The sequence below is a fragment of the Vulpes vulpes genome, chromosome 8 (genome assembly GCF_048418805.1).
Source record: "Vulpes vulpes isolate BD-2025 chromosome 8, VulVul3, whole genome shotgun sequence".
Lineage (NCBI taxonomy): Eukaryota > Metazoa > Chordata > Mammalia > Carnivora > Canidae > Vulpes > Vulpes vulpes.
This window is the reverse complement of record NC_132787.1, coordinates 34,940,462-34,968,138: the sequence shown is the minus strand read 5'-3', so window position 1 is coordinate 34,968,138 and position 27,677 is coordinate 34,940,462. Positions and strand designations below refer to the sequence as shown.

At 34.9% G+C, this 27,677-nt stretch overlaps 1 protein-coding gene across 1 annotated transcript; it reads right to left on the bottom strand.

Annotated features, from left to right (window-relative positions):
• Positions 1-1,325: 1,325 nt before the first annotated feature.
• Positions 1,326-26,727, bottom strand: LOC112917498 (NKG2-F type II integral membrane protein-like). Its single transcript, XM_072718797.1, has 5 exons — positions 26,541-26,727; positions 25,857-25,952; positions 25,318-25,371; positions 24,822-24,973; positions 1,326-1,520 (listed from the first exon to the last, which is right to left on the bottom strand). Exons 1-5 carry the CDS (start codon positions 26,725-26,727, stop codon positions 1,326-1,328), a joined length of 684 nt encoding a protein of 227 aa, XP_072574898.1.
• Between the last annotated feature and the right edge of the window lie 950 nt (positions 26,728-27,677).

Genomic DNA, 27,677 nt, shown 5'->3' with positions numbered 1-27,677 from the left:
GGAAATAAATATAAAAATATAAAGAATATGTCTGTGCAGGCTGGGTGGCTCAGTGGTTTAGCATTGCCTTCAGCCCAGGGCGTAATCCTGGATACCCGGGATAGAGTCCTACATCAGATTCCCTGAATGGAGCCTGCTTCTCCCTCTGTCTGTGTCTCTGCCTCTCTCTCTCTGTCTCTGTATATCATGAATAAATAGATAAAATATTTAAAAAAGAATATGTCTATATTCAAAGAGATAAATGCATATGAAATATAAATTTATTATGCAAATAATAATTGAGTTTAATATCTCTCTCTCTCTCTGAAGGTAATTGAATTAAAGTAGAAAAATCTCTTAGTCATTGTCAAATCACTAATGTTTGTTCTTAATTCTGGTAATAACTAGTTGTTTGACTCACACAAATATCTATACATTTTAAATTCTTATTTTCTTCATTATTTAACCTTTTATTTTTCACATTCAAACTTGGTAATAATAAAAAAAAAAAGAAAAAAAACAAACTTGGTAATAATAGTGACAGAAGTGAGAACATAGAGAATTTTTTTAAGATTTTATTTATCTATTCATGAGACAAACAGAGTGAGAGGCAGAGACATACTCTAGTAGAGCTTGATGTGCAATTTGATCCCAGGACTCTGGGACCACACCTGAGCCAAAGGCACCCTCAAACACTAAGCCACACAAGTGCATCCAAGGACATAGAGAATTTAATAAACAATATCTCTCCCCAAATATCTGAAACCCAGGAAAGCAACAAACAAGAAAAAAGACCAAAAAGTACTGGTTATTATCCAAGGAGAAAACAATCTCTACCAATAATGAGCCTAACCTTTCGAGTACTGCACTAAAACAGATTCTAAAAACACTCTGGTTCCATCCTCTGAGGAAGTGGGGCAGATGTGAAAGGCTCTTATATAGCCACCCTGTGCTGGCTGCATGATCACCCTGAGTGACTGTTAACAACTGAGTACTCCCAGCCCCTCATCCATCCCTTACTGTTGTCAGATAATGGAGCTAGGTGCTATCAACTTCTCTCCCTTGTTAGCTCACATGAGGTTGTGTCGTATTGCTGAAGGCCATTAACAAGACACTGCTGCAGAAAGGTCTTTTCTTCCTGGTTTCATGGTGTTTTCATGGTGTTTGGCTACTGTGGCTTGGTTGCCAGCTGCATGCAGGCAGGAAGTCGTGTGTTTTCAACCTCCAGTAAGATTTTGTGGCCAATATCAGTCAAAGTTTCCCATCCTCCAGCCTCTACACACTTACCATCTGGCAGGGGTTCTCCCTGCTTGCCCGTCACAGCCTGAGATCCATCCTCACCACCTTCAGCCTGTGGTCTGTGCAGCTGCTCTGTCGCAGGCCAATCCCGTGAGCATGTCTGCCATGAAGCTGTGTAGCCACATTGTCTTCAGTGACTTCTGAATCCCATCTTCAGAGAGTAGATCTGGCTTTCTCAGAAATCCTTCCTTTAATCCTAAGGTATCCTTATAACTTTCTGTCATCTCCTTTCTGAAGGCTTTCTCTTACAAATGGTTAATAACGCTTTATATCGAACTTCTCCTGGTTTCTTTCTCCTTCCTCAAAACTGACTGATAACCTTGCCACCCTGAGTTGCTCAACCTTCATCTGTAGCTCCTTTAGGGGCTAGGACAAGTCGATTAATTTGGAAATATGAGTGGAAGTGTTCACCTTATTGAGGACTTTATAGTCCTATATAAAGCATAATAACAGTGCTTTATATTATGATTTGTAATTTATATATAATTTATTTTAGTAAATACAAAAGCTTAAAATGTATAATAACATGTTCCTGAGTATATATATTTTTACATTAAATAAAGGTTGAAAAAAAGTTCTACACATCAAGGGTAAAATCTCAGGTATATTTTGGACTTGGGGTGAGTATAATGCATCACTATGCATTCATACTTGGTAACAAATGAACCATTTCTAGTGAGTGATGTTGATAACAGGGGAAGCTATCAGGGGTGCAGACAGGGGCAATATAGGAAATCTCAGTACCCTCCCCTTAATTCTGTTGTGAACCTAAAATTGCTCCCAAAAATAACCTCTTTAAAAAATAGAGTCAATAATCATATAGCTTGAAGAAAAGAGAAATATGTTCTTTATAGAAGATGAGAAACATTATATCAAATTTAGGTAATCTTAAGTATCTGGTGCTTACAAACATATGTTTTTCTTTCAAAGCAGGATGCAAAAGAAGTTTTGTTTATTTGAAGATATAGAAATGTACAATTGTCTCTCTCTGAAGTTATTGACAACCTGAAATATAGAAAATAATATCTAATTAATCTTAGCAATGTTTAATTTAATATTTTCATGAAGAAACAATTCATTTACTAGCAGTTATATCTAAATCTGAACGTTTTCTCTCATGTTTTATGGAAACACTTCAATCACTGTGTTTATATAGTTATTCACATAATGCTTTTTTCTTTGCATGACTAATTCTTTTATGGTATAAAATATAGGAATTCTTGAGAAACTTACTGTTTGGAAAAGAAAGTTAAGCCTTTAGGCAACACCCATGAATTATTGCTTCTCCGGGAGACTCTAATCCATGAAGAGGAAATGAAGAAGTTCAACATATACTATGAGGAAATAGATTTTATTAGATGTCAAATAAAGCTCTTAAGCACATTTAAATTTTGTAGCAACAAATAAAGTTACTTCCTTCTTCCATTATTATTATTATTATTATTATTATTATATTAGGAGGGGGAGTGGAAAATCTCAAACATGCTCCACATTCAGTGCAAAGCCCCACAGGAGGGTAGGGGGTTCCATCTCAGACCCTGAGATCACGACCTGAACCAAAATCAAGGGTCCTATGCTTATCTGAGTGAGTCACCCAGGTGCTCTTATAGAATCTTCCAAATTATGATATAATGTTACACACTGGACACATTATGAAAATATCTTAGTAAGACTAAGTGCAGCAGACGATCTACCAAAGATAATAATTTCAGAGTTCTGATCATTGATCAAAGGTTAGTAATAATTTATGAAATATTTATTATTGAAAAAACTCCTAGAGATTCAAGTAAAAAGTACATTTGTAATCTTTTTGCCTAGGACTGCTCCCATGCCTCCCCATGTGCCTGTCCTAGGTCAGTGACCAAGAGGAATTGTAGTATTTATAATTTTGGAAAGGGTACAAAAATCACTGGGGCTGTTGCCACAGGAGCAGAACTATTAACAATGGGGAAAGGGATAAATGGCCCAATGCTTTTGCAGCCCAAAGTGGAGAATTTACTTGATAATGATTGAGGAAGACTCAAACTTTTGAAAGTGGATTTATCTCCCATAAATATAATGGGTAGATATTGAAAGTGAAAGTACAACAGAAGTGATGACATTAGCTCTCTCTACACACTCCAGGCTGATGGAAAAAAATGTGCCTACATGTAGAGAAGACCCAGATAAACCCAATTAAAAGTGAAAGCTGAAGGAGAGTTGAAAACTGATAGTAAATTTATGGGTACTCCCAGTCTCTCTCTCTCTCTCTTTGACACCCACACACACCCACACACACTCACGCAAACACACACACATGCACACACATCACATGGCAAAGGGCGGAAACCCTACTGATGCAATATTTGAATACATCCTTTAAAAAATATTAATGGTTGACATCTAAGATACAAAATCACAAAGCCAATCTCTAGAAAGGTAGGCTAGAAAATAAAAATAAATAATAAGAATGTGGGAAAACGGGGCAGAAATATCAGCTGGCAATTCAGAGAAGACTCTATGTTAAAAGTTATCGAAGTTCCAGAAATAAAAAAAAATCTAAGAAAAATGAAATACAATGTATGTTTATTAAACTATATTTTCAAAATATCCACCAAAATTTAAAACATGCATAGAAAGTGAGAAATGTCTATATACTACAGGAAAACAAGGCTAATAGAATTTTTTACTGGGAAAAGATGTTAGATTCATTAGAAAAAAGTATTTTAAAGTAATGTTGTTCAATTCAACCTTGCAAAGGAAGGAAATCCTGTTACATGCTACAACATGGACGAAACCCTAGAACATTACACTAAGTGAAATAAGCCAGTCACACACAAAAGAGTATATTATCCTACTTATATGATGTATCGAAGTAGTCAAAGATAGAAAGTAGAATGACGATTGATAAGGGTTGAAAGGAAAGTGGAGGAGGGGAATTATGTTCAATGAGTATGGAGTTTCAGTTTTAAAAGGCAAAAGTTCTAGAAATCTGTTGGACAATGATGTGAATATAGTTAACACTCAAACTATCTGATTAAAATTGGTTAAGATACATGACATAAAATGTTAAAATGTACTTTAAAATGTAATGGATAAGATGTGAGATGTGTGATTCCTATTATAGAAAATCCCAGAGGAAAATAAAACTATGGAAACAGTAAAAATATCAATGGTTGCCAGTGTTTAGCAGGAAGGGAAGAATTAATAGGTGAAGTACGGAAGATTTTTAGGCCAGTGAAACTATTCTATATAAAATGTCTTTACACATTTCTCCAAACTCAAAAAAAATTACAAAATCAAGAGTACATCTTAATTTAAACTAAGGTCTTTCAGTAATAAAGATGGGTGAATGTACATTCATCAGTTGTAGCAAATGTACCACTCAAGTGGGGGATATTGATAATGGGAAAAGCTATACAGATGTAGACAGTAGTGGTATATAGGACACCTCTGTGCCTTGTCTCAGTTTTGCTGTGAACCTAAACCTACTCTCATAAATAAAGTTTATTTTTCAAATAAATGGGTAATATGATAAATTTTCTATTATTTTTAGCACGATTAAAAAATAAAATAGAAAGTAAACAAACAAAAAGAGGTGATCTTGAAGGCACCAGAGAAAAACTACTCATTACAACTAATAATATGATTAGTAGAGGAGTTCTCACCAGAAACTATGAAGAATAAAAGACAGAGAAGGTCAAAATCAAAGAGCTGAAAGTACTGGAAAAAAATTAAAAGCAAAACACAAATCAAAAACCCCCAAATGAAAGCAAAACAAAACAAAGAAACTTGTCAAAAAATAATTCTAAATTCAGCAAAACAATCTTGCAAAAAAAGAAGGTACATAAGGACCTAACAACACACACAAAACCTATGAATTTCTTCTGAGCAGACATGTTCTCCAGAAATGTTTTTCAAGCTAAAAGTACATGACACTAGGTGGTAACATATATCCACAAAAAGGCAATAGAAAAAAAAAGAAGAAAGGAAGAAGAAAAGAAGAAGAAGAAGAAGAAGAAGAAGAAGAAGAAGAAGAAGAAGAAGAAGAAGAAGAAGAAGAAGAAGAAGAAGACGGCAATATAAATAGTAAGTATGTGGGTAAATTTAAGAACCTGTGTGTGTTTTCTTCTCTATTTCTTTAAAAGATAAGATTATTTAAAACCATCATACCACTGTATGGTTGGTGCCATATATGGATACAACCTTGTGCTGGTAATTGGGCACATTGGAAGGGGATTTATGCCTTATTTTTTTTAGCATTTGTTGATTTTTGTGGTGCAAAATCACCTTGAATGGTTTATTTCAAGTCACTAACATGAAATCATGAACACAGTGTTGAAAAAAATTTGTATAATTGGTGCTCAGAAACCGGTGTTAACTGGCTTTAGCACATTTTTGGAAGTGCAGGTTTCCCTTACTATCTGAATCTGAAATATTGCTATGAAACAGTTTTTAGGTTAATATGGTACAAATTGAATAAGTAAATACCATTAATTTATATGGAAATTTTTTGAGCATTCCCAGACTGCCACCTAGGCCAGAGTTGAACCTTTGACTATTAGACCCTGCCTCTGGTCCCAAGCAACACTGAACCTCATAATCCCAGAATCTGTGTCACTGATGCATTTCCTTTACTAGCCTGAATCACAGGGATTATCCTCTGAGACCCAAGTACAGTGTCCATGGGATATTGGCATATGCCTCTACTCTAGACATCATGCAATAGTGACAAGTAAAGCTGTGCCACTGGACATGGCATCGTGGTGGTTTCACTTGCACTTGATCCTAGGACTATAACTTCAATGCTGCTTTGAGGGCTTTGAGTGTCAGCATGCCAGAAGGGTCACCAAGAAGGCTATCCTTGCTGAACATTCCTCTCATGCCCAGGCCAGTAGAGAGTGGAATGGGATTTTTTTTATTGCACCATAGTTAACATCCAGTGTTATATTAGTTTTACGTATACGATAAAGTAATTCAACATCTACATACATTACTCATTGCTCATCATGATAAGGATATTCTTTTTTTTTAAATTTTATTTATTCATGAGAAACACACGGAGAGAGGTAGAGATGTGTCAGAGGGCAGAGCAGGCTCCCTGTGGGGAGCCTGATGTGGGACTTGATCTCAGGACCCCGGGATCATAACCTGAGCCAAAAGCATATGTTCAATCACTGAACCACCCAGGTGCCCCATGATAAGGATATTCTTAATCCCCTTTACTTATTTCATCCATCCCCTGTTTCCATTTCCCTTCTGGTTTCCATCAGTTTGTTCTCCATTGTTAAGTGTCTGGTTTTTTGGTTTGTCTCTTTCTTTCCTGGTTCATTTGTTTGGTTCTTAAATTCCATGTAGTGTGAAATTATATGGTTTTTCTCTTTCTCCGACTGACTTATTTCACTTAGCATCATAATACTCTCTAGCTCCATCCATGTTATTGCAAATGACAAGATTTCATGCCTTTTTATGCCCGAGTAACTCGGGCATAAAACATAAAACAATGAGCATAGGGCTATCTATACCTTTTCAAATTAGTGTTTTTGTATTCTCTGGATAAATACTCAGTAGTGGAAATACTGGATTATAAGGTAGTTCTAGTTTTAATTCTTTTAAGGAATCTCAATACTTAATACAGTGGCCGCATCAGTTTGCACTCCTACAGTGCACAAGGGTTCCTTCCTTTTTCTCCATATCCTCTTTTTATTTCTTCCATTTTTTATTTTAACCATTCTGAGGTGTGAGGTGATATCTCATTACAGTTCTGATTGACATTTCCCTGATGATCAGTGATGTTCTTCATGCGTCTGCTGGCCATCTGCATTTCTTCTTTGGAGAAATGTCTGTTCAAGTCTTCTGCCCATATTTTAATTGAACTACCTGGGGGGATTTTTGGTATTGAGTTGTATATGTTCTTTATGTATTTTGGATACTAACCCCTTCTAGATATGTCATTTGCAAATATCCTCTCCCACACAATCGGGTGTGTTTTAATTTGGTTGATTTTTTCCTTTGCTGTGCAGAAGCTTTTTATTGTGATATAATCCCAATAGTTTACCTTTCCTTTATTTACCTTGCCTCAGGAGACACTTCTAGAACAATGATGCTATGGGCTATGTCAGAGAATTTCTGTCTGTTCTCTCTTCTAGGATGTTTATTCTTTTCAGGTCCCATATTAGGTCCTTAATCCATTTTGAGTTTCTTTTTCTGTATGGTACAAAAATGTGGTCCAGTTTTATTCATTTGCTTGTAGAAGTCCAATTTAACCAACATTCTTTGTTTAAGAGACTTTTTCCCATTGCACATTCTTTCCTCCTTTGTTGAAAATTAATTGAATATGAACTTATGGATTTATTTCTGGGTTCTTTATTGTGTTCTATTGATCTATATGTGTCTTTATTTGTGCCTCTTCCATACTGTTTTGATTACTACAGCTTTGTAGTGTATCATGAAAACTGATATCTCCAGTTTTGTTCTTTTTAAAAATTGCTTTGGCTGTTGTAAGTCTTTTGTGATTCCATACAAATTTTAGGATTATTTGCTCAAGTTCTGTAAAAAATGCTGTTGCTATTTTGGTATGAATTATATTAAATCTGTAGATTTCTTTGGATAGTATGGACATTTTAACAGTGTTTGTTCTTCCATTCCTTGAGCATGGAATGTCTTTCCATTTATTTGTGTCATCTTTAATTTCTTTCATCAATGTTTTATAGTTTTCGGAGTATACATCTATTACCTCCTTGGTTAAGTTTATTCTTAGGTATTTTATTATTTTGACACATTCTTTTTGGTGTATTTTTAAATGAGATTGTTTTCTTAAATTTCTTTCTGCTATTTAATTATTGGTATATTGGGAAAGCACCAGATTTCTGTACATTGGTATGTGTCCTGCCATCTTGCTGAATTCATTTGCAGTTCTAGTAGTTTCATTGTTACATCTTTAGGGTTTTCTATATAAAGTATCATGTCATCTGCAAACAGTGAAAGTTTTACTTCTTCCTTAACAGCTTGGATGCCTTTTATTTCTTTTTGTTGTCTAATTGCTATGATTGGGATTTCCAGTACTAGGTTGAATAAAAATGGTGAGAGTGGACATCCTTGTCTTTTTCCTGAACTTAGAGGGAAAGCTCTGTTTTTCACTATTGAGGATGATGCCAGATGTGGAGTTTTCACATGTGGACTGTATTCTGTTGAGATAAATTCCCTCTAAATCTATTTATGTTGCAGATTTTTAACAAAAATGCATTTTGTATTTTGTCAAATGGTTTTTCTCCACCTAAATTATCATATGAGTTTTATCCTTTCTCTCAATGATGTGATGTATCACAGTGGTTGATTTGCAAATATTGAACCACCTTTGCATCCCAGGAATAAATCCCACTTGATTGGTGCAAATAACTTCTTTTAGTATATTGTTGGATCTAGTATGTTAACATTTTAATGAGGACCTTGCATCTATGTTCATCAGAGATAATGGTTTGTAGTTCCCTTTTTTCCTAGTGTCTTTATTGGATTTTGATATCAGGGTAATCTTAACTTCACAGGATGAATTAGGAAGCACCCTTCCACTTCCTTTGTTATTTTATTTTATTTTTTGAATACTTTGAGAAGACAAAGTATTGACTCCTCTTTGGATCCTTTGTAGAATTATTTCTGAAGCCATCTGGTCCTGGATTTTTGTTCATTGACAGTTTTTTTGGTTGCCTGTTCAATTTCATTGCTGGTAATCAATCTGTTCAAATTTTCTACTCCTTCCTGATTCAATTTTGTGAGGTTATATGTTTTTAGGAATTTATCCATTTCATTTATCTATTTCTTATAGGTTTTTGTATCATTTATTTACATTTTTAAAAAAGATTTTATTTATATAGAAAAAGAGAAACACTGGGCAGGGTGAGGGACAGAAAGAGAGGAAGAGAGAATCCCAAGCCAAGTCTGCTGAGCACCTGAAGCCCAATGAGGGGCTTGATCCCACAACCCTGAGATTATGACCCCAACCAAATCAAGAGTTGGACACCCAACTGACTAAGACACCTGGGTGCCCTATGTCATCTATTCCTGATATAATATAATCTGATACAATATAATCTTTATTATTTACTTCCTTTTGCTGGTTTTGGGCTTAGTCTGTTATCCTTTGTCTAGCTCCTTTAGGTGTAAAGTCTGGTTATTTATTTGAGATTTTTCTTGCTTCCTGAAGTAGACCTATATTGCTATAAACTTCCCTCTTAAACCCTTTTTGCTGCATCCTAAAGATTTTACAGTATTGTGCTTTCAATTTCATTTGTCCCCATGTATTTTTTTTATTTCCTCTTTGATTTCTTAGCTGAATCATTCATTGTTTAGTAATGTGGAATTAAACTTTCATGTGTTTGTGTTCTTCCCACATTTTTTTCTTGTAGTTGATTTCTACTTTCAGAGCATTGTGATCAAACAAGATGCCTGGGCAAATTGAACACCAATAAAAAATAAATTTATAAAAAAATAAAAAGATGCTTGGTATGACTTCAATCTTGTTCAATTTGTTGATACCAGTTTTTTGGCCTATTCTGGATAATGTTCCATGTGCACAAAGAATGTTTATTCTGCTCTAATAGAGTGGAATGTTCTGAATATACCTTTTAAATCCATCTGTTCCAGTGTGTCATCAAAGCCACTATTTTCTTCATGATAGTCCATCTAACTCTATATCTGTTTTTCTGTGTTAAGAAAGTCAGCTATGTCTCCTATTCTTAAAAATAGGAGCTATATGAAGAAGAGTTCCTGTAGTGCCCTGATACTTAATGTCCCTTGTTCTTCAGTGGATTCAGGCATTTCAGGGATGTCTCCTGTTTTTGTTGTGTGAGCCCTGCTCTTGTGGCTGAGCTACTTTCACCTTGAGTCCAGTCATCTGCAATGGCTCTCATTGTCTGACGGGGGCAGGGATTGGTCCTGTCTGAGGCCTAGTTGGGCTTGAGGTGAATCAGACCAAGCATTACCAGACATGCAATAGAATAGAACGGAAGACTATACTCTCTGTGTTCTCCCATGAGAAGCTCCATTAGTGGGCAGGGCCTAGAGTGAGACCATATGTCTACCCTCAGCCCTCTGATGAGGCCACAATTAGACCTGTGTGTGTGGTTATCTACCTTTCTTCCCCAGGGCAGAAATCCTTCAGACAGGTATTATCACCTGCTGGGGCTGCTTGCATACTGCCAGGCTTGTGGCACAGTTTTGGATGGGCTCTGGACAAGAGAATGTAGTAGGTTCCCAGGAGAAATAGGGCAGGGCACACAATGTTAACAAGTTTTGTTCAGGTGGAAGAGACCTGAAACAGAGGCCTGGCTGGAGAAGCCATGACTGCAGGGAACATAAGGGTGGTACATAGTGTTAGCAAGTTAGGTGGAGTACATTAGATCCCCACTGGTTCCTGCACATGTCCTTGTCTCTATGCCAGGGGGCAGTGGAGGAAAATGCTGCTGGCCAGCTCCTTTGCTCCTTTGAAGAACCCTGCTTTCCTACACATTCTCTGAAATTAGTAAATAAATCTCTATCCTGTATGTCCCAGGTGTTTTTCAAGCTGCTGTTTCTATGGTGTGTCTCAGCCTGTTGTTTGTGGTGCGGACTCTTTAAGGGCGGGGACTGAGTTTTCTATAGCTCCCTCAACCTCACCTAGAGATGAGACTATTCATTTCTTTTTTAACGTTCCAGGTCTTAGATCCCATTGATTATAAGAACTCACAAAATAAACTCTGGTTTTCAAGCCAATATTATGGGATTCTTTTTCCCTGAATGAGCTCTCCAGGCCTGTGGTGCTTTGTGTGAGGATTTCTCTCTCTTCTTTCTATACACCCATGGCAGCCCTTCTTCCCATGAACAGTTCTGCAGGTCTGCTTAGCTCCTGACTGAATCTCTGGATTCCTATCTTCTTGGAGGTTGCCTCATCCCTATAATCAGCAGTAGATAGTCTTTTCTACAAGTCTTTGGGTCATTTTCTAGGTTATTAACAGTGATGTAGGTGTTACCTGGTTGTATCCATGAGATGAGGTAAGCTTCTTACTTGGCACTTCCCCAGAAGTTGAGATAAAATTTTAAAGAGATCAAAGGAGAAAAAAATAGCTGTCAACCAAGAATGCCTTACTCAGCAAAGCTACCATTCAGAAATAAAGGAGAGATAAAGATTTTGACACCATCTCAGGGGATGGTGAATCAAAGTTTCAACTCTGGCCTTGGATGGCAATCACAGGATTGCAGCATCATGACTCCCCTGGTATCTGTTAAAGCCGTGCAGCATAAGGAATTTATAAGCACTAGATGTACCCTCCAGAAATGCTAAAGGGAATTCTTTAAGCCAAAACAAACAATAAAACCCACACAAATTAATGAAATAAAAATATATGAAAAGTGTAAAATCACTGGTACAAGCAAAAGAAAGAAAGATCCCTGACACTGGTTTAGGCAATGCTGTCTAGGATAAGTCACCAAAAGCACAGACATCAAAAAAGCAAAATAAAAATATGAGACCACATTAAATAAAGAGATTCTGCACAGCAAAGGAAAGTCAAAAAATTGAAAATACAGCATAGAATGAGAGAATATAATACCATATATCTGATGAAGGACTAATTTCCAAAATATATAAAGAAAAAAATATATATATAAAAATATATAAAGAACTCATACAACATTATAATAAAAAAGAAAATAATCCAATTTTAAAAATGGGCAAAGGACCTGAGTAGACATTTTTCTGGGTACATACAAATGGGCAATAGGTACATGAAAAGGTGTTCAACCACACAATTCATCAGGGAAATGCAAATCAAGGAATATAAAGCAATGATATGATCACCTCACATCTAGTAGAATGGGTTTTATCAAAAAGAGAAAAGATAACAAATATTGGTAGAATGTGAAGAAAAGGAAGACTTTTGGTGGGAAAATTAATTGTTGTGGACACAATGGAAAATAATATAGTAATTTCCAAAGAAAATTAAAAACAGAACTGTCATATAATTCAGTAATTTCATTCTTGGTATATATTAAAAGGAACTGAAGTCAGTATCTTAAAGAAATATCTGCACAGCCATGCTCATTACATTACTTACAACAGCCAAGAAATGAAAGCAAACACGTCTGCCAACAGATAAAGTGTTAAGAAGGTATTATATATATATATATATATATATATATATCACAAAAACATGAATGTTACTCAGCCATCCCCAAAAATGAAATCTTGCTATTTGTGACAAATGGATGGACCTTGAAAGCATTGTACTAAGTGACATACATTAGACAGAGATACGCAAATACTGTGTGATCTTACTTGTATGTAGAATCTAAAAAACTTGAACTTGTAAAAATACAGTCAGATGTTGTTTACCTGGGCCTAAGAGGTGGGGAAACTGGGGAGATGTTGTTTAAGTGTACAAAGTTACAACTGGAAGATAAATAAGTTCTGTAGACCTGATGTACAACATAGTGATTGTAGTCAGCATTAGCATATTAGAAACTTCAAAGTTGCAAAGAGACTAAATCTTAACTGTCTCCAACACACACACAAAAAAAGAAATGATAAACATGTGACATGACAAAGGTGTTAGCTAATATTATGACGGTAATCATATTGCAATATATGCAATGCTATATGTAAGTTCTATCTCAATAAAAACAAACAGAAGATACATTTGTTCTACTTACAGGAATGACGAGAATATAATTTAAAATTAGAGCTTTGATATCAACAAAGGGATTAAAATGGAACACTAAAATAATATGTGTTTAATACAAAAGATATCAGTTAAGATGGAAGAAAATAAGACATATCCATAGAACATACAGCAAAATGACAGACTTAAATTCAAGTATACAAATAATTGCATTAATGTGAATGAAATAAATACTATAATCAGAAGAAATAATAGAAATTATAGAAAAAGGAAAAGAAATTAGAATGATGAATAGAGTAGAAATAGAATAGAATAAATAGAAATAGAATAGAAATATGAATAGAATAGAAATAGAAATTATCATTCTGAATAAAAGATAAGATGCATCTATATGCTATCTACAATAGACACACTTTAGATTTAAAGGCACAGATAGGTGAAATTAAAACAAGGTAAGATAACCTAAAAACAGTGAACATAATTGAGCAGAAATGGCTATTCTAATATCAGATAAAGTAGCTATTAAAACAAGAAATTTTATCAGAATTTTAAAAATTCAAAATAGTAAAGCTATCAGGATAAAGGGAAGAAAAACTATTATAAAAATATATTGGGATGCCTGGGTGGCTCAGTGGTTGAGCGTCTGCCTTTGGCCCAGGGCATGATCCTGGAGTCCTGGGATCAAGTCCCATATCGGGCTAACTGCATGAAGCCTGCTTCTCCCTCTGCCTATGTCTCTGCCTTTCTCTCTGTGACTCTTATTAATAAATAAATAAATGGAATCTTTTCTTAAGAAAGATATATTATTTACCTAACAACAGAACCCTCAAAAGCATAAAGTAGAAACTGTCAGATTTAGGAGGATGAATACAAAATTCAATGAGTATAGTTGGAGATTTAAAAGCTCTTCCCTCAATAAGTGATAGAACACTAGTCATAAAATCAGAAGGACTATGGAAGACTATAAAAACGGTAGGATCCAGCTTGACATAACTGACATATGTAGAAAGTATCCCTCTAGTTCATGAATGATATAAAAAATTTAAATAAGTGAGGGGTCCCTGGGTGGTGAGGTTGGTTAGCATTGGACTTTGGGTTTCTGCTAAGGTTGTGATCTCAGGGATTGAGATCCAGCCCCTCATTGGGCCTATGCTCAGTGCAGTCTGCTTAGGACTTGCTCTTCCTCCTCTCTGTCCACTTCCCTTTAAAATAAATAAATAAATATTTAAAAATATTAAATAAGTGAAATAATTCAAAGAACATTCTCTAAAGAAAAAAAGTAAATTAGAAATCAACAACAGAAAGAAATATGGAAATTTTTCAGTTTGCAAAGTGATATACTTCTGAAAATTTACAATTCAAAGATGCAACTTTTGAAAATACTTTGTACTGGAAGATATAAATTACCTTGTACTGGAATGATATTAATGAGTATTAATGATTATTTATATCAGATATTAAACTGAGAATATATCAAAAAATTTAGGCTGGACCTAAAATAGTGTTTAGAGATAATTTCATAGATATATCACTTATACTCAACATGAAGAATGTTAAGAAATGAATGATCTGAGGACCTCACCTCTCAGGAAGCTAGAAGAAGAATTTAATTGAAAGTATAGAAGGAAAAAATGATAAACACATATTTTAGCTGGTGCTGAAATATGTATAGAAAAAATATTTCATGGTAGCCTCAAATGTGACAATACTCAAATATCCAGTGATATCATCATCAGAATGGATTTTACATTGTAGTACAATCAGATAATGGAACTAGGAGCTATGGACAATTTCATGCAACTATATGGATGAATAATACAAGTTTAGCTTTACCTGAGAAAGCCAAAAATAAAGTATACATACTATAATATTCCATGTAATTGAAGTGCTTTTTATCAGAAAAGAACATGAAAGGGACATTTTGCAATTCATTTCCTCATTCTGTGCCATGGTGATACTTGAATATTCAGTCACCTGTTGGCATGTTAGCATGTGCTTTCATCTGTATGCATATTATACTTCAGTAAAATTGCCAAAATATAATATTTTGAAAATATGCAAATACCTTTAAAAATAGATATAAAAGAGAAAAAAAATCCTAAAAACTACAACTTGTAAAAACCCAAACAAAAAGAAATAAAAATACCAGAAATGTTTTATAATTTCTAACAAGATTATATATGCAAGTCAAAAAACTTTCCACAAGGTTATAGAGCATTTAGATGTTTCTGTAAAGGAAATATATAATTTCAATTTTTTTAAAAAGAAAGTTTTTGTGGGGTAGGAAAAAATATGTAGTTTTGAAGGTTTTTTTTTAAAAAAGGAAACTACATGTCCGTGGCAATTTTGATAGATTTTAACAGTATATAAAAAATAATAGACCATGACATACGTAGATTTACTGAAGCAATACCATGCTAAATGTACATTTGAAATCCCATAAAATTAATCCATCACATTAGCAGAGTAAGGAAGATAAAATGATATGACTTCTTGGGGGGTAGGAACTAAGGTGATGGTATAGTAAAATGACCCTAGGATTGCCTCATCCCTTGAAGACAGCTATATGACTAGCAAAAGATCTGCATATCCAAGAAATTGTCTTGAAGACTGATCGAACAAACTGCACAGCTAGAGGTAGTGTAGAGAACACATGGAGAGTGTAGAGATGTGGTTTGGGGGAGCAACAGGTCATAGGTGCTGCAGAGAGGTGGGAGTCCTGGTCATGGAGAAACGTGATAGAGAGAGGAATGCACAGGGGAGTGAACAAGGAGAATACTTCCCAAAGCTATTGACTGAGAAAACAAGAGGGGTTGTTTTTCATGAGTTTTGCCATCAGTGCAGCTCCAAGACTGTTATTTTAACAGTCAGTAGGCTCTGCTTGAATAAAGACCTAAGCATAGTGCCCTACTCTTGGAGAAAAGGCAGGCAAGCAACCCTGGGACAGATGGCATGATCTGAGTATCTCCTAAAGTGCATAGGGAGATTCCATTTTCACTTCTATTAGCATATCTGTGAGAGGTGTCATGGTACATCTGGAGACAAAAGAGATGGCAGGATCCATTTCCCTCCTCTGCCCCTCAGCATAGGCACAGAGACACCTACTGAGGGCAACTAAACGTGGACACTGACTGTTTAGCCTGCTTTGCTCCAAATCCCATGCCCCTGTGCTCAGGCATGACTGCCATGATGGGTCAAACCTGCATCAGTTCCTGCATGCCAAGAACATCCCCCAGAAGACCAGCCAGGTCCCTGCTACACCAGGCCCCCCAAAATTGGAGTTTTAAAGGTCAGCAGGCTTGGCTGAGATAAAGTCCAAAGTGCATGTGCTACTCAGGCAAGCAAACAACATGGAGACAGACAATGTGAAAACAGCAATTGGAAAAATACCTGAGATGCGCAAGAGGGAATTGTTCATTGTTGTGGAAGGGCTTCCATGAGAGCAGGCATAGACTCCCCTCTCTGGAGATGAAGAAGCTAGCTGGCACCATTTCCCTCCCCTCCCCCGCAGCATAAACCAACCTCAGTAAATAGCACAGCTACAACCTAAGCTGCATGCACCAAGTCTCACCTCACTGTGCCTTGCTGGTACTCCTCTTGGGCAAGTGTGCCTGAAGACCATGAGCCGTGGGCCCTTTCCCCAGAAGATCAACACAAATCCCCACATGCACCATGTCTATTGATCATAGGCTTCTGCCATCCTTCAGTTCTAGAGGAAATAGCATCAGGTCTCATTTAACAAGCAGATGAAACCACACCTAGTTAATACTTGCCGCCCTGGCCAAAGCCCAAACACTGCCCACTGCAGGCAAGAAGAAATTCTGTAGATGTCTGACCTGAGGGATAGAGCAGCCAAAACACAGCAGCAGAGCACAAGCAGTACACACCACAGACATGTCCTGAAGTGCCAGGCTCTGGACATTATATGGCTTCTTCTTCAAAAGCCATTACTTTCAGGAGGAAGAAACAATAGGATTTTATAACACAGAGAAGAACAGAGACCGAGGCAAAATGCCAAGACAGAGAAATTCAACCAAAAGGAAAGAATAAGAAATGATCAGAGCCAGATATCTCATCTACAAAAATACAAGTAACCTACTTGACACAGAATTTAAAGCAAAAATCATATAGATACTCACTGGGCTTCAGAAAAGCATGGAAGACCTCAGGGAGACACCTGCCACAGAGAAATGAGAGCTAAAAAATAATCAGTCAGAAATTAAAAAAGCAATAACTGAGATATGAAAATCAACTAGAGGCAATAAGTTCAAGGACAGAAGAAACAGAGAAATGTATAAGTGATATAGAAGATAGAATTATGGAAAGTAAGAAGCTGAACAAAAGAGAGAAAAAAGAATAGTGGATCAGGAGAGTAAACTTGGAGAAAATGTGACTCCATCAAATATAATAACATTAATATATTAGGAGCCCACAAGAAGAAAAAAAACTGGGAGAAGGCATGTTTGAGGAAGTAATAACTGAAAACTTTCCTAATCTAGGGAAGGAAACAGACATTCAAAGCCAAAAAGCACAGAGAACTCCCAATGAAAGCAACAAAAGCAACCAAGAATTATTGTAGTTTAATTTACAAAATATAATGATAAAAAATCTAAAAGCAGCAAGACAAAAGAAGACCCGAATTTACAATGGAAGACAAATAAAGTTAGCAGCTCTCTCCACAAAAATCTTGGTAAACCAGAACCAATTGTCATGATATATTGAACTTGCTGAATAGGAAAAATCTGCAGCCAAGAATACTGTACCCAGAAAAGCTATCATTCCAAATAGGAAAGATGAAGCATTTCCCAGGCAAATCAAGATGAATGAAGTTCATGACCTTTAAACAGACCGGCATGAACTATTAAAGGGGTTCTTTTGAGTAGTAAAAAAAGACCAAAAGTGGCAGAAACTAGAGAGGAACAGAGAAATCCCCAGAAACAATAACGAAACGGGCAATAAAATGGCACTACATACATACCTCTTAATAATTAACACTGAATGTAAATGAACTACATGCTCCAATCAAAATATATATGATGTCAGAAAGCATTTTTAAAAATTCATCTATATACTGCCTACAAGGGACTCATTTTACATTTAAAGCCCTGAAAATTTAAAGTAAGGGGATAGAGAAATAGCTATCATACAAATCAACATATAAAGAAAGTCACACAAATTATACCTGTATCAGACAAATTAGATTTTAAAGTAAGTACTATAACAAGAGATGAAGAGTAGTATAGAGTAACAAAGAGTGTGATCCAACAATAATATTTAAAATTTGTAAATGTTTATGTCCCCAACTTGAGAGCAATGAGATATATAAAACAATTAATAACAAACATAAAGTATCTCATTAACAATGCAATAATAGTAAGGGTCTTTAACATCCCACTTACAGTAATAAATGATCATCTAAGCAGAAAATGAACTAGGAAACAATGGCTTTGAATGACACACTGGACCAGATGGACTTAACAGATATATTCAGAACATTTCATCCCAAAGCAGCCGAGTACACTTTCTTTTCTATTGCACATGGGATATTCTCCAGAATACTTCACATAAATGGGCACAAAATAAGCCTCAGCAAGTAGAGGAAGATTGAGATCATTCAATGCATATTCTCTGAATACAACACCATGAAACTTGAAAAAAAAACTTGGAAAGAAAACAAATGCACCAAGTTTAAATGAAATGCTACTAATTAATGAATTAGTCAAGCAGGAATTGAAAATCGAAATTGAAAAAAAATACATAGAAATAAGTAAAAAGGAAAGCATGATGGTCCAAAAGGAGGTATATGGCAATATAGGCCTAACTAAAAAGCAAAAAATCATCTCCAGTAAAAAAAGTAATCTTACAGCTAAAGGAGCTAGAAAAGGAACAACAAATGGAGCATGAAGTCAGCAGTAGAAGGGAAGCAATAAAAATTAGGGAAGGCAAAAGAAACAAAAGCAAAAATGAACTATTGGGACTTCATCAAGATAAGAAGCTTTCGCACAGCAAAGGATACAGTCAACAAAACTCAAAGACAACCTACAGAATGGGAGAAGATATTTGCAAATGACGTATCAGATAAAGGGCTAGTTTCCAAGATCTATAAAGAACTTATTAAACTCAACAGGAAAGAAACAAACAATCCAATCATGAAATGGGCAAAAGACATGAAGAGAAATCTCACAGAGGAAGACATAGACATGGCCAACATGCACATGAGAAAATGCTCTGCATCACTTGCCATCAGGGAAATACAAATCAAAGCCACAATGAGATACCACCTCACACCAGGGAGAATGGGGGAAATTAACAAGGCAGGAAACCACAAATGTTGGAGAGGATGCGGAGAAAAGGGAACCCTCTTACACTGTTGGTGGGAATGTGAACTGGTGCAGCCAGTCTGGAATACTGTGTGGAGGTTCCTCAAAGAGTTAAAAATAGACCTGCCCTACAACCCAGCAATTGCTCTGTTGGGGATTTATCCCAAAGGTACAGATGCAATGAAACGCCAGGACACCTGCACCCCGATGTTTCTAACAGCAATGTCCACAATAGCCAAACTGTGGAAGGAGCCTCGGTGTCCATCGAAAGATGAATGGATAAAGAAGATGTGGTTTATGTGTACAATGGAATATTACTCAGCCATTAGAAACGACAAATACCCACCATTTGCTTCAATGTGGGTGGAACTGGAGGGTATTATGCTGAATGAAGTAAGTCAATCGGAGAAGGACAAACATTATATGGTCTCATTCATTTGGGGAATATAAATAATAGTGAAAGGGAATAGAAGGGAAGGGAGAAGAAATGTGTGGGAAATATGAGAAAAGGAGACAGAACATAAAGACTCCTAACTCTGGGAAACAAACTAGGGGTGGTGGAAGGGGAGGAGGGCGGGGGTGGGGATGAATGGGTGACAGGCACTGAGGGGGCACTTGATGGGATGAGCACTGGGTGTTATTCTTTATGTTGGTAAATTGAACACCAATAAAAAATAAATTTATTAAAAGAAAATTAGACCAGACATAAATGATAGAGAAAAAAAATAACAATAAAACAGGGCAAAGAAACCAGGAGATAATTCTCTAAAAAAAGTAATAAATTTGATAAATCACTAGTCAGACTTATCAAAAAGAGAAAAGACCCGAATAAATAAAATCACAATGAGAGAGGGGAAATCACAAGCAATATGACAGACACACAGTCAGTTATAAGAGAATATTACAAAAAAGTATATGCCGACAAATTGGACAATCTGGAAGAAAGTGTTAAATCCCTAGAAGCATACTCACTACTAAAACTGAAGCAGGAAGAAATTGAAAATCCAAACAGAACGGGTAACCAGCAAAGAAATTGAATCAATTATCAAAAAACTCTCAACAAACAAAAGTCCTGGGTGAGTTGGCTTCCCAGGGGAATTCTATCCCACATACAAGGAAGAATTGATATCTGTTCTTTTTAAAATACATCCAAAAATAGAAATGGAAGGAAAAGTTTCGAGCTTATTCTATGCAACCAGCATTATCCTGATTCCAAAACCAGACAAAGACTCCACTGCAAAAGAGAACTACAAACCAATATCTCTAATGAACACGAATACAAAAATTCTCAACAAAATTCGAACCTATCTCATCCAACAGTACATTAAAAGAATCATTCGCCTTGATCAAGTGAAATTTATTCCTGGGCTACAAGGGTGGTTCAATATTTGCAAATCAGTCAACTTGTTAAATGACATTAGTAAAAGAAAGGAGAACCATATGATCTCAACAGATGCAGGAAAGGCTTTGACAAAGGAAAACATCCAGTCATGGTAAAAATCATCAAAAGTCCTGATATAAGGAACATACTCTACTCTTAAAGGCCATACATAAAAACCCTACAGCTAATATCATCCTCAATGGGGGGAAAACTGAGAGCTCTTCCTCTATGGTCAGGAACAAGATAGAGACATCCACTTCACCTGAACATAGTCCTGAAAGGCCTAGTTACATTAATCAGAAAACCAAAAGAGATGAATCAGAAAACCAAAAGAGATAAAAAGCATCTAAATTGACAAGGAAGAAGTGAAACTTTCATTATTTGTAGATGACATGATACTCTATAGATAAAACCCAAAAGACTCCACCAAAAAACTGCTGAAACTGAAAAACAAATTCAGTAAAGTCACAGGATACAAAACCAATGTACAGAAATCTGTCACATTTCTACACACTAATAATAAAGCAGCAGAAAGAGAAATCAAGGAATCAATCCCAATTACAATTGCACCAAAAACCAGACAACTAGGAATAAACCTAACCAAAGAGTTAAAGGATCTGTACTCTGAAAACTATGTAATACTGATAAAAGAATTTGAAGATGAAAGAAAGAAATGAAAAAACCAGAACACCAGGGTTCCTTAATTGGTTAAGCATTTGACTTGATTCTGGCTCAGGTCATAATCCCAGGTTGTAAGATCAAGCCCCACATCAGGCTTCACACTCAGAACGGAGTCTGCTTGGGATTCTCTCTCTCCCTCTGTCCCCGCCCCCCCGCCCCCATCCACCACTCACATTCTATATAAATAAATAAATAAATAAATAAATAAATAAATAAATAAATATCTTAAAAAAAAAAAGGAAACAAGAAAAAATATTCCATGGTCATGAGTTGGAAGAACAAATATTTTTAAAATGTCCATACTATCCAAGGCAATCTATACATTCAATGCGATCTCTATCAAGGTGCCAATAGCATTTTTCACTGAGCTAGAACAAATATTCTTAAAATTTGTATGGAACTGCAAACAACCCTGAATAGTCAAAGTAAACTTGAAAAAGAAAAGCAAAGCTGGAGGCATCACAATTTCAAACTTTAAGATGTATTATAAAGAACCTGCGGTTAAGACACATGGTACCAGCACAAAATAGACACAGATCAGTGGAACAGAATAGAAAACCCAGAAATGGACCACATTTAACTGTATGTCAACCAATATTTGATGAAGCAGGAAAAGAGAAGACAGGCAGTCAGTAACCTCTTTGACATTGAACACTGCAACTTCTTACTAGATATGTCTCCTGAGGCAAGGAAAATAAAAGAAAAGATAAACTATTGGAACTTCATCAAGATAAAAAAAAAAAAAAACAAAAGAAACATTCAAAACTAAAATGTAACCTATGAAATGAGAGAAATATTCACAAATGACATAATTGAAAAAGGCTTAGTATCCAAAATCTATAGAGAACTTATAAAACTGAACACCCAAAAAATAAACAATCCAGTTAAAAATGGGTGTAAGACGTGAATAGACATATTTTCAAAGACCTGCAAATGGCTAACAGACACATGAAAAAATGCTCAACATCACTCATCAGGGAAATATAAATCAAAACTATAATGAGATATCACCTCACACCAGAGAATATGGCTAAAATGAACAAAACAGGAAGCAACAGGTTCTCATGTAGATGTGGAGAAACAGAACTAGGAATCCTCTTCACTGTTGGTGGGAATGACAACTGGTGCAGCCACGGTATAAAACAGTTTGGAGGCTCATTGGAAAGTTAAAAATAGAGCTACCTTATGATCCAGCAATTACACTACTAGATATTTACCCAAAAGACACAAAAATACTGATTCAAAGGGATACATGCTCCCCAATATTTATAGCAGCCTTATCAATAATAGCCAAGTTATGGAAAGCGCCCAAATGTCCCTGATGAATGGATAAGAATATATATGATATATATAATATATATATCCTATATATAATGAATATAGAATTATATATACAATGAAATATGACCCAAAAATTGAAATTCTGCCATTTGCAATGACATAGAGCTAGAGAGAATTATGCAAAGTGAAAAAAGTCAGTCAGATAAAGACAAAGACCATATGATTTCACTCTTATGTGGAAATTAAGAAATAAAACAGATGACAATAGGGGAAAAAAATAAGAGAGGCAAACCAGAAAACATACTCTTAACTATAGAGAACAAACTAGACTGCCTGGAGGGGAGGAGGGCAGGGGATGTGTTAAATTGGTGATGAGTATTAAGGAGGGCACTTGAACTGGGGGTTGTATGTAAGTGATGAGTCATTAAATTCTACACTTGAAACTAATATTACATGGTAAGTAAAATAACTGGTTTTAAATAAAAACTTGAAAAAATAAATTATATGATTTCTCTGATGCAGAATGCATTTGATAAAACTATATTCTTATTTTGAAAAAAAAATCTTTGAGAAAATAGAGGAAATGTTCATGAAAAGATCTAGAAAACACAAGATGACTCTGAGATAGAATACATATATATGTATTGTAACAAAAGGGTATTTTTTTAAAAAGGAAAAGGAAATAAAATACATAACTAGATTAATGAAACAAATTAGAAGGTGCAAAATTTTTACTCACATGCATTTAGTGAATAAATTTCAACAATGATGCAAAGTCATTCAATGGAAAAAGTATAGACTCTCAACAAATGTGTAATAACTGACTATCGTATAATATTAATAATTACATACCCTACATTACATGCAAAATGCTCTGAATTGATCATAAACCTAAGTGTAAACTATAAAATTCCAAATGAGTGCAGGAAAAGATGCTCAACACTATTACTCTTGGAAAAATTCAAATTAAAACCATTACAATTCAGACTTCCCCCTCTGGAAAGATAGAGAGGATATACTTATCCCTAGTCCTCCCACCAAATAGAGCCGAAACAACTAGATATATATATATATATATATATATCAACATAAGAGGATTTAGACAGATGATGAGAAACTTGACAGAACCAGGCACTCCAGATCTGGGGAATGACATGGCAGCAAATGCCATGGAATTTCTCTTTACCTCACATATCCCAGACTGAGCAAATGACAGACACTAACAGGTACAGACAAAAGTCTCAAAAATATTTTTTCTCTCCAATTAAAATAATGACAAATAAAAAACCATGCTAGAAAGACAAAGATATTTTAGACACTGTCCATTATTTCATTGAAATTCGTTGACTATGAAGTAATATTATACAATAATCTAGGAAGATGTTGGAATAATGTAATAAATTGAAATATGCACATATCTATGACCATGTAATTTCATTCTCATGCTTGGAAGAAATTGTATTATAATTATATATAATTACAATTATGATGTTATATTTCTAGATCATTATTCTATTATGATAAATAATATTTATATGCCTAAATATACATATACTATGTAGTTATGCATCATATAAATAAATATTTATATAAATATATCATTATAAATATAATATGTGAAAAAAGACATAGAAAAGGCTTTTCATAAAATAATTATTCATAATACCCACATACTAAAAAGGAAGTAAATTTCTAAGAATAGATTTAAAATATCATAATCATATCAGATAGGAGTAAAAATTCACAAACTATAGACAAATGTCATAATATAGATGGATTACAAATATCATATGAAAGTGCAAGGAGACACACACAAAAATGTGTACTGAATGATTCCATTCATGTAAAGTTGAAAGTGGAGATATTTCATAATATTGAAGTTGACAGGACTGATAGAGGATCTAAACTTTTATTTCATGATTCAATTTGTAGTTACATGATTCTAACTATTTTGTGATCAATTTGCACAATCATACATTTAGTTTCCTTGTTGTATGGTAAAATTAATTAGTAAACTTTATTTCAGGCATAAGAGCATTTATAGAAGGATGGTGGTATTCTATGAAAAGCAATACTGAAAATTATCAAAAGTACATTAAAGGAATAAAAATATAAATAAAATATAGAGTCAAGCTATGGAATATTAACAGACTTTAAAATAAACTACAAATACATATAAAAATATAGATGAGCTCGAGAGAGACATTAATTGATAAGCTTTAATAAAATCTGGGAACATTGAAATCTTACCAGTTCTTCTTCATCATCTATGTAGAGCAGGTTAGAGTTGTTAGAAGCGCAGGATGCCAAACTCTCATTCCATGGTTTTCTTTCAGTGCTAATATAATAGCAATGGTTGGAATATGTAAACCACTCTTTTGGACAATGACCACAGTGATAAGCTAAAGAGAGATTATGAGATATTATACAAAAGATATTTGAATATTAACAAATTCAAATTAATTTACATGCTTGCATAGGTATATACATAGGTATACATATCTAGGAACACTCACAGGATGATATAAATAAAATATGCTCAGAGAATAGTTAGCTTGTCATTCCCTAATTTATGTGCCTATATAAAGTAAACATGTAAAAATATCAATCTCTACATGTCCTAACAACACTGAATAAAACGACTTCTGTAGAATAGTAAAATGATTTCTTATCATGTTTTAGCAGGAGGAAATTTGAGGCAAATAGAAACAGCAATAATATCAGAATTTTGAAAATCATTTTATACCTTTCTGATTGTTCATTTTCAGGGATGAATTGTTCTGCTCCAGTATTTCAGTAACTGAAAAAACTAAAGAAATCATCATAAAAACTTAAACTGAAATAAATATATAATGATTTCAGTTTCTTAACTTAGAACTTGGGAGTATTATTTAGAATTACAAAATTCTGTAATAAAATGTATTTAACCAAACAATATTAACAAAGAAATGAAGATTTGGGAGAAAATATTTCAAAAGCCTATTAAAAACCAAACCTCTCCATTTCTTACAGTATTGGGTTTAACCAGTCTTAAGAATTAGTTTGTATTTATTTCTCAATGTGTCTCCTAGAACACCTCTTTGAGTAATGAAACTGAATATATGTGTAATACTCTCTACAACTATTCTGTTATTTATACTTTTGACAAATTGAGAATAATTGTTCCATTTTTATAGCATTCATGCATAAAATGAAAGATCTATTCCATAACAGTATGAGATACTTTGAGGCAGTGACAATCATTAAAATGAAATTTCCCAGGTAGTCATTCAAACACTTACTTACAGGGAATAAGAACTATTGTTATCACAGTGGACATCAAGACAAAGCAGATGATTCCCAGCATCCTAGCAAGGATCTTTCCTGGAAATAGTAGTAAATATTAGGAACAGAAATGAAAACACTGACAAAGGATGGATGGAAATTATAATTTAGGAAATGTATGTACAAGAGAACCAACGAGGGGATCCCTGGGTGGCTCAGCGGTTTAGCGCCTGCCTTTGGCCCAGGGCGCGATCCTGCAGTCCCGGGATCGAGTCCCACGTCAGGCTCCCGGCATGGAGCCTGCTTCTCCCTCCTCCTGTGTCTCTGCCTCTCTCTCTCTCTCTCTCTATGTCTATCATAAATAAATAAATAAATCCTTAAAAAAAAGAGAGAGAGAACCAAGGATGCACACGAAGTCCACATATGGAAATTTGGACCCCAAACTGTATCTACCATTGAAATCTTTTCTCAGAATATACCATCACATTTTCAGTAAAGGTAATATTCCATGAGTTATCAAAGACTATGAATTACAACAACGCTTGAGTAAACTTAGTCTATTAGTCTACAATACTAATTACCAACTCCAAGCTCTGATCCTTACAAATGAAAAATATAGGACATCATTCCCTACTCATTCTCTCCACCAATGTGCCCCAGAGCACATTCTAGAACAGTTACACTGTGTGTGTATAAATGTTTTACCTTTGCAGTGGTAGTTCTTGCGTTCCCCTGGATGATCCTGAGTAGTATTTTGAAGATTTAATTCTGTATAGGTTATTTCTTGCTCAGTTACTGAAATGGAATTTTTAGTGCCCTTAGTTTTCATTTGCTGTCTCTTTGAGTTATTCACCCGATTAAGTTCTGCATAGGTACATCCTTGGTTATTCATCTCGGTAGCTGTGTAGTGGCAAGCACAGTGTCAAGTGGAACTGAACTGAGGGACTTGACGAAGACTGTATGTAATGACAAAACTGCCAGGACAGTCACACTGGGTGGAGCATGAGGTGGGTGATAGTACTCATTTGCAGTTGATAATGTAAAATCTGGTACTAATTCCCTTAGAGCTTTAAATCTAGTCATGGTTAAACATTGAGACGTCTGATTGGGAAATAGTTTTAGTACATAGAAGAACTTCCTGTAATAAACTCCTTTAATTTGATGATATTTATTTATCGGAAGGTGATGTGTTCTTATCAATGATCTTTTATTTTGAATAATTGTAGTTCTGTGAAATTAAATTTTAAAAGAAAAATTATATATGTTCAAATGTCATGCAATACAATAAACTTATCCCAGACCTTAACAATATTGAAACAAAATAACAAAAACCATGTTTTGAAAACTACTCACTTAACACCAGAAATTGGTATTAATGGCAAAATATGAAACTATAAATGATAAATAAAAATGTAGATCATTTATGGAAGAACACTGTTGTTACAAACTTTCAGAAAGATCCTATGACTGTCCTAGGTTATGAGGGTAGCTTTGGTTGTGTAAGCAATTTTAACAAATCAAATAACTGTAAGTTAATAATTCCACCAATGAGTTTTGAAGTCAGTGAGATCTAGAATTACTTCTGGCTCTCAAATTTACAAAATGTGATCTTTAAAAACTTACTTTATGTCTAGCAATTTAGTTTACTAATCTAAAATTGGAGTAAAAAGGTATAATTTATAATGGACATGAATCACTTAATATTCAATTCGGCTTTCATAAACTCAACAATATATTAGTTATTTTAATTTTAACACAATAGCCACATCACAATTACTAATTCATATTCGTTAGATGATGCAACATAACTCATTAGACAGTAGTACCTTTCAGTATGGAATT